At 50.6% G+C, this 8,653-nt stretch overlaps 1 protein-coding gene across 2 annotated transcripts in view; it reads left to right on the top strand.

Annotated features, from left to right (window-relative positions):
* The first annotated feature begins 3,913 nt into the window (after nucleotides 1-3,913).
* Echdc3 (enoyl-CoA hydratase domain containing 3) overlaps nucleotides 3,914-8,653 on the top strand; it is a 31,743-nt gene continuing 27,003 nt past the window's right edge. For both annotated transcript variants that reach the window (XM_042686258.1, XM_042686257.1), the window contains exons 1-2: nucleotides 3,914-4,150; nucleotides 8,467-8,588. In XM_042686258.1, the coding sequence (XP_042542192.1) occupies nucleotides 3,993-4,150; nucleotides 8,467-8,588 (280 nt within the window). In that variant the 5' untranslated portion in view covers nucleotides 3,914-3,992. The remainder of the gene's footprint in view (nucleotides 4,151-8,466; nucleotides 8,589-8,653) is intronic.

The following is an 8,653-nucleotide window of genomic DNA, read 5'->3' as shown; positions in this document are numbered from 1 at the left end:
GGGTGACTGGACCCTACTTCTTGTTCTTATGGTTTGGATGTGAAATAACTCCCTCAAAAATCACTCTTGTGCTGAAGGCTTAGTCCCCAGCCGGTGGCACTGTTGCAAGGTGATTGGATCATGAGGGCTCCGCTTCATCAACGGATTAATCTAGTGATAAGTTTATAGCTGAAGGAGTTATAAAGAGGTGAGGCCTACCTGGAAGAAGCAATCATATTCCCTTTGAAGGTATATCTTATTCCTGGATACTTCACTCTCTCTCCCACCCTCCCTTAAACCCTCCCTCTCTTTCACGGCTCCTGTGAAGTAAGGTAACTAGCTCTGCCCTCTGCCACAATGCGCAGCTCAACACAGACCCCAGCAAATGGGTCCCAGCAAGCATGGACCAAAATCTCGGAAACCATGAGTCAAAATGAACCTTTCTTGCATTTCAGTTCTTCATGTTAAGTACTTTCTCACAGAAAGGCAAAGTGACTAATGTTAATAAGCAATGCAACATTACTCCAACTCCTGTGCTCTGATGGAGTGAAAACAAACATTAGTCACTTTATTGTGACTTGATTGCTTCTCAGCCAAACCTCCAGGCCTCTGAAGTGAAGTGAATCTTAATGACAGCTGTTTTCCAGGGAGAAACTTTGGTTGAGAGTGGGGAGCACTTTGATGAATCTTTTGGATCCTGGATCCTGTGCATCATTTGCAGTTCCTGATATGATTCAGGGAACAGCTACAACATGAATCTATAACTATACAAATACCTATGGTTTTATGGATGAACTTCTTTTCTATTTCAAACCTTCATTCTGCCTACTAGCAGAAAGTTAATCTAAGCCAATTTAGCATTGTATTCCTGCTCTTGCCTAAGTTGTAACCCAATAGTAGAGGTAGTCAATGGCTGTGGTGGCCACTGGATTCCTTTCTTCCAAACACACAGAGGCATATTCTTCCTCAATATACTTGAAGCTTGGGGTGGCCACCTGAGTTGCTTTGGCAAATTGCAGAAGTTTCAAATGCTAATTCATACTTTGCATTTTGGTTTCTTTTGTCTTCCCTCCACCACAGTGCCTAGCAACTTCTCATAAGGATCTCAGCTAGGGACAGATGCCACACCTGAGCCTTCAGCTGATCTGTAGCAGAAGTCTTTGTTGTTTGAACCACTGAGCTTTTCTTTTGTTATTTATGTTTTTCCTGTATTCACAGACTCTAGCATGCCTAAAGGATGCAGGTGTTAGCTTTGTATTACTATAACAAAATGCCTGAGATAATCAACATAATAAGGGGAAAAGCTTATTTTGGTTGATTTCAGTGCTTTCAGATCCTGGTAGGTTGGCCCTATTGCATTGTGCCTATGACAGCACAGTGCATCTCAGCAGTAGTGCAGGCAAAGGGGCTGGGAAGGTGGCTCAGTGGTAGAGCGCTTGCCTTGCATGCTCGAGGCCCTGGGTTCGATTCCTCAGCACGACATAAGCAAAAAGAAAAAAAAAAGCCGGAAGTGGCGCTGTGGCTCAAGTGGTAGAGCGCTAGCCTTGAGCTGAAGAGCTGAGGGACAGCGCCCAGGCCCAGAGTTCAGGCCCCACGACCGGACCCAAAAAAAAAAAAAAAAAAAAAAAAGTGCAGGCAAAGGTGGCCCCATTTGTGTCAGATGGCCAGAGGGAGTGGGAGGGTCAGGGCCAGGTCCCAACATCCCCTTTAAGAGCACATTCCCAATGACCTAACTTCCTCCAATGAGGCTCCACCTCTTAAAGGTTCCACTGCTTCCCAATAGCTCCAGAGGTTGATGACCAAGCCTTTAACACTTGGGCCTGTGGAGGACATTGCAGATCCAAACTGTAACAGAAGCCATGTCACCCATGCAAGATGTCCTTATTATAACTTGTGATTTCACACACTGTTTCTGAGCCCTTTTCAGAGGACAGGGGCCAGTTTTAGTATTAGACAGGGCCATGAGAAACTATGTGGCATTCGGGCCCATCTGCTCAGATATTTAATAAGTTCCCTGCTATTTTACCAGAGAAAAGCATCTTGGCTGAAGCTTCCCACCATATCTATCCTCCTCCAGGGGACCCTGGCTCGCCCCTTTTACCAAGTCCCCTCAACAGTTGCTCTGTGCTCCCTTTTCCTGAAAGTCCTACTTGAGTACTCCTGCCACTAAACCTGGAAAATCTTAATGTCACCATAGGAAGCCTTGTTCTGACTTACTAGCTGCTTCCCCTAAACTATTACCGCTGGCTTGTATTCGTTCCACCTCCAAACTGCTGAGCTTTGAAAACTCACAAGTCAAGAACTGCATCTCGGGGTCTGAGTTCTGCTGGATCCTCTATTCCTTTTAAGCAATGAATGAGGAATAAACTCAGCTTTCTGAATGGAACAAGGATCAAAGAGATGGAGTGGAATGTGGAGGGAGTGGCAACTGATATTTCAAAATGTTGTGATGTACATAAGTATTTTGTCCAATGATGAGAGTTAAAAACTGCCTCACTCAGGCTGGGAAGGTGGCTCAGCAGTAGACTGCTTGCCTGGCATGCATGAGGTCCTGGGTTCCATTCCTCAGCACCACATAAGCAGAAAAAGCCCGAAGTGGTGCTGCGGCTCAAGTGGTAGAGCACTAGCCTTGAGCTGAAGAGCTGAGGGACGGTGCCCAGGCCCAGAGTTCAGGCCCCACAACTGACAAAACAAAACAAAACAAAACAACAACAATCAAAAAGCTGCCTCGCTCAAAGGAACCCAGCCACTGGCCTTTTAAGTATCATGTAACCTCAGTGGGCCCATTCGAATATGTCCTTGTCATAATGGTCATGCTTGCAACACTTCCTTGTGGGAAAGGATCTTGGATAAGGTATCTCGGCTAGAGACAGTAAGACCTTGAGAGCCAAGTCCACTTATTCAAAGCTCTCTACTTTGAGAAATCAATACCTGCAGGAAATAACTACCCAACTGTAATAATCATCATCTCACCTTACTTAAAGTTCCCTTTCCATTTCAGAATGTACAGTCTCATGCCAGCCCTTGAGATCTTGACGAGGATTCCCTGTCTGCCCTGAGCACATTTGAAAACCCCAAGTTACACATATAGATCTCATGGGTCTCCATGAGAAAACACAGCATAATCAAAGTCAACATCTGAGCAGCTATGATCTGCAATCACCAGCAAGGTCTGGAAGCTCTTCCTGCAGGTGGTGTGGTAAAAGCAATTCACAACATAGCTCATGGCACCACCTGATAACATTCATTTTGCTAACCCAGGTCTCCAGCACATTTCTGATTATGGTACATGAAGACATGAACCATGTTAGGAGCTAGTGGCTCACTCCTACAATTCTAGCTACTGGAGGATGGCTCATCAGGCCACTGGGAAGAGCAGCTTTTTTATGACTTTTTTTTGCCATAAGCAAAAAGCCGGAGAGGCTGAGTTCAAACCCCAGTACTGGCACACATACACACACACACAAAGTCAATCAACTCGATTCTCTTCCCCCCCCCCCCCCCCCCCCCCCGAAAACTCACAGCCTTGATAAACAAATCAGTGTGTCCTTCACTGGGACCCTCCCAAGATGCACCCAGCCACCCACGAGGAAACCAGGATGGAGCCTAGGCCACCACAGAGCACAGAGCCTGACAGGAGGCGGAGCATTGGGGGCAAAGCAGGAGTTCCAGGACAGGGCTTCAGGAAGAACTTGCATAAGACATTGGGGGTGGGTCAGCCCGGGAAAGCAGGTGTCCTAGGGGCGGGGCTTCGGGGGAGGGGCTTTCTGGGGGCGTGTCTTCTTGGGCGTGGCTTTCTGGGGGCGTGTCTAGCGGGCGGGGCTTCTCGGAGTGGCTGGAATGAGACTCCGGGGGCGGGGCGCGGGGACCCGGCGCGGGGGTGGAGCAGTCATCGCGAGGTCTGGGCCTGGGAGCCTGAGGCTCACCGCCGGGCCCCGTCGCTGCTGTCGGGCCGGGGGCGGAGCCTGCGACCAGACGGGATCGGACGGCACCTTGGCGGTTCTCTAGCCGCCATGGCCACCGTGGGCGGCCTGCGCGCCCTGCCCAGATGGCTCCTGCGCGGCCGGTGGACCCCGCTCCCCGCCGGCCTGTGCAGCCGGGGGCTGGCCGGGCCCGGGAGGCCGGAGTCGGAGCCGCGGCCCACCAGCACGTGGCAGCGGGACGGCATCAGGTCAGCCCGCAGGCCGTGTGAGGGCTCCCCGGGGTCGGGGGGGGTCAGTACGCAGGGGGTGGGCACGCTCAGAGGAGGCCTGGCTGTGCGCGCCGCCGCCGCCCGGGGTCACCACCCGGGGTCACGGCCCGGCAGTTACCCGCCACGGCCGCCTCTGGCTGGTGAATGTCTTCCGGGGAGGAGTCCCTGTATATCCAGTCTACAGGTGTCCCGTGCCTGGACAGGAGCAGGGCCCACGGGACGATTGCCAGAGGAGCCGCCTGGGATGGGCCCCAGTGGCCCCCTGAATCCCCTAGGCACAAAGCCCAGTCTCTTGAGGACTGGAGGCCCTCGTGGACAGCCCGGGAGGGCGCCCACCGCTGCCACAGCTTGGGAGGAAACACCTGCCACGCCTGGCCAGGCTCCAGGGTGGAGGCCGGCTGCGCTGAGCTGCTCCTGAGCTCACCCTCCGGGCAGGGGTGGGGGCAGGTAACCAGGCAGGCCGGGGACACCCTGTCCTGAGCACTGTCCTTCCGCACCAACAACAAACCTACTCAAACAGACCCTAAGTGATTGGAATAAGGTTGAAGAGCTCCCAGCCCTGGGCAGAGCCCAGCCGTGATGTTTCTTGGCCAGGGCAAGGGTACAAAAGGAGGTACATCTCCATATTTAAGAGTTACCAAGCAATCAAGTAATGTTGTACTGTCACACCTACCAACTGTCCCATCTGGGATCAAGAAGGCCATATCTGACTTTTCAGTCCTCACTCTGCACCTTGGTGGTTTCAAAAACAGAAGGAGTAGAGCTAGCCTCTGGCCTGGGGCTTTTCCAAGCTCTCCCAGCCTCCTCCCATCCCCTGCACGCCTCCACCCTTCCTGCTGCCCTGCAAGGGCTCAGCACGCAGATCTACTGACGTCCTGTCCAGCGTGCCATGCCCCATCTGTCACCATGTTCTGCAGACTGCCTGGCCACACTGGGGTGTCCAGGGCCTCATGTGCAGTGTGTTTTGGAATGGAGGTACAACTCTCCCCTTTGGGCTCCCTGTCATGAATAGGGACACCCCAGGAGGCAGGCCAGAGCCCTGCTCTGATAGCTGGGCCCACACTGGGAACTTTCTTATCCCCCTCCTTTTTGGGTTTCTGTTTTTTTGATGGTACTAGGTTTTTAGTGTAGAGCCTTATGCTGACTAGGTTGGATCTCTACCACCTAACCACAGCTCCAGCCCTGTTTTTTGCTGATTATTTTTAGGATAAGGTCTTTTCCCCCCAGGTATGCATCTGAGCCTCTATCTGCCAACCAGGATCATAGGCACATGCCATTGTCCAGCTCCCCTTTTGCCTTTACTAGGTGGTACCCCATTCTCAGCCTCCCAAGGAACTAGGATTACAAGTGGAACCTGCTGGCAGCTGCTTCTTGCCTGTGTTTAAAGGATGGTTCTGCTCTGTAAACTGGTCATAAAATAAGTCTAGTGGCATGCACCTGTAATCCCAGCACTTGGGAGACTAAGACAAGTGGATCCTGAGTTCAAAGCAAGCCAAGACTACAGACTGGACTACACAATGAGACCCCCTTGTCTCAAAAAAACAAAACAAACAACAAAAAGTCAGAAACCTGGCTCCAGGGGCACCCAGATGGCAGACTGAGTCCTCTAGAATTAAACACGAATCGGTAAGGGAGGTGAAAGGGACCCACCTGTCATGAATGCTAAGAGCCATGTAGTGGGCTTGAGTGCCCTTTCCAAAGCTGTGTCCAGAACAACTATGGTGTTACATCCGAAGGGCCAGTTTTGAGCTGAATGCTGTGCCTAGCACTTGGCACTTAGCGCCCCCGATTATTACAGTGACTTACAAGATAGACACTATTACCTCCATTCACAGTGAGGAGTCAGATTCAGAGAGGTGACAGCCCACTGGTAGTGTGGCCAGGAGTTAGGAGAGCAGAGCCCTCCTCTGCTTCCAAAGCCACTCTCACCCTACTGTGCCATCTCAGTGTCCTGCTGTGCCACCCTGATGCCATGCCCATCTACCGTGGTCAGTGGAATTGGAGTGGGAGCTTTGAAACACATGCACTCAATCAGTGGATGCTTCCTGACTGTCACCTGTGTGTGGACATGGCGGTCCCTCACTTCATTGACTTTCTGGAAGTTTACAGTGGTGGTCTTCAGACAACGCATCAGGGCACTTGCTCTATCCTTACGTCACATGCCCCCACGGTGGCCTCATCTGAAAGAAAACTTCTCTTTCAGATGTGAGGTGTTGGTGAAGGTCTGGGTACAAAGCAAGCTTTGAACCTCAACAGCCACCGGAAGAGCTCAGTCTCTCCCAGAGGGTTCGCCGAGGAGCAGAGTAAGGCAGGGAGAGACATCTAGAACCACTTTCAGGTTCTGACTTAGGCCACCAAGTGGCAGCTCAGAAGAGAGGAGCGATTTGGGAGGGGGGGGGGGGAGAGGAGGGAGGGTAAGAGGTAAAGTTTGAGGCCAGCCAAGGTGGAGCATAGGGGAAAACGCAGACATCCAGAGCTCAGGACCGCACACAGGGAGCCTTCTCACCACAGCCATGGGTGAAGTTGCCTGGGAGGAATATGTAGAGTGGGAAGAGGGCAAAGATGGACGCAGAGGATCGTGGGCACAAATGTCAGGAAAAACATCCAGAGAAAGAAACCTGGAAGAGAAGGACTATGTTCCCTAAGGAGACAGATCCAGATGGCCAGTGGATTCGGCCCTGGCAGTTAGGAGTCAGCCAGTGAGATTCATTTGGTGGAGGGCTGGGAGGGGCAGCCAGTCTCTGGAGTTGATCGGTGAACTCAGCAATAGGGTGAAGGAGAGGAAAGCTCCAACAGTATGCAAAACATGATGCATCCCACACAGAAACAAGGCACTTCACACGGCAAGGGCATTTAGACCCAATCCTTTTGCGCAGTTTTGCCTAAGGCTTTAGAATGTAATTTGGGCTCAGGTCACCTGTGGAGAGGCGGCTCTTTGTGATTGCCACAGCAGGCACTCTCCTGGTTCTATGGAAAGCTTATAGACAGGTGTGTCACGCCACCTCCCCGACAAATGGAGGTTCAGTGTCCAGCTGCAGATGAGCTCTGCAGCCACCTGCAAACAGTAGCAACGCTGACATGGTTTTCCAAAGAAAATGGTTGTTCTTATCACATTGAAATAAATTCAATCATCAAAGTTGTTTCCCTCTTCCCCCCACCAAACAAAGCAAAGAAACCATGGCACAGCACGCGATCCTAGCCAGCTGAGTTGACTACATAGCAATAAAGAGGAAGGCAGACGCGTGTGTAGGTGGAGACTGACTGGGAGTATAAAATATAGAACAATAATCTGTGTTTGGTTCATTGCCCATTTCGTAAAACAGCAAAAAATAAGACATTTTTATGGAAGGCAGTAAGAGCATAATGCAGGTTGTTTTATTCAGAATATGAGATACTTTAAGGTCGTGAACAAGCCTTCTGAATGCCTTTGGTAATGATATGTCCAGGAGAGATCTTTCACTGTATGGTTTGTCCTTCAGCAAACCTCCCATTCTTTTACAGAATCACAGGAGGCCACTGGGCACTGGTGGCTCATGCCTGTTATCCTGGCTACTCAGGAGGCTGAGATATGAGGACCAAGGTTAGAAGTCAGTGCGGGCAAGAAAGTCCATGGAACTTTTCTCCAATTAAACACCAAAAAGCTGGAAGTGGAGCTGTGGCTCAAGTGGTAGAGCACTAGCCTTGAGTGTGAAAGCTAAAGGAGAGAGTCCAGGGCCCAAGTTCAAGACCCAGTACTGGCACAAAAAAAAAAAAGCAAAGGGATTACAGGAGGTAATTATTGTAAGATAAAAATGCTGTCATATATACGTACTGGTTGATGCACTTCGCTACCTTTGGGGTGAATGGGAGGAGATTTGGGGGAGTATATTTTACTCTTGGTTCCTTTCCTGACCTCATCTGAACAAGGCCAGGAAGTAAGTGAAGGTAGGCAGTGTTTGTCAGATCCACTGGTGCCTGCCACTGTCACCTGATTTACATCCTCTCTAGGCAGAGGTAACCTGGAGATAGCAGCCAGGTTCTGATGGAGATGGGGGTCTGAGGTGGGGGGGGGGGGGAGTGGAGAGAGGGGAAGAAGGAAGAGAACCAAATCAAAGAGTAAGGAAGAAAAACCAGCCTGCCTCTTGAGTCGTCTTTTCCTTGTTTTGACTTAGCTGCAACTCCAGATTGTTGACAGACCTTGTAAATCGGTAGCTTTCTTCTTGCTTTTCTAATAACTCCCCAATTAGAGGACTTGCAGGGGTCCCTGCTTGTTTTGGCTGGTGCATGACCCGGGGACTATAAAATGTTTTTCACAGGAACATTGTGTTGAGCAATCCCAAGAAGAGGAATGCGCTGTCACTCGCCATGCTGAAATCTCTCCAAAATGACATTCTTCACGAAGCGGAAAGCAAAGATCTGAAAGTCATTGTCATTTCAGGTATTTATCTGATTTCTAGCCTGTGTTCTGTAGGGCCTAGAAGAAGTTTCTCAAGAATTCTTTAG

Source organism: Dipodomys spectabilis, unplaced genomic scaffold (genome assembly GCF_019054845.1).
Source record: "Dipodomys spectabilis isolate Male_0828 unplaced genomic scaffold, ASM1905484v1 ptg000096l, whole genome shotgun sequence".
NCBI classification, from domain to species: Eukaryota; Metazoa; Chordata; class Mammalia; order Rodentia; family Heteromyidae; genus Dipodomys; species Dipodomys spectabilis.
The sequence above is the reverse complement of the archived record's forward strand: the minus strand, read 5'-3'. Positions and strand labels throughout refer to the sequence as shown.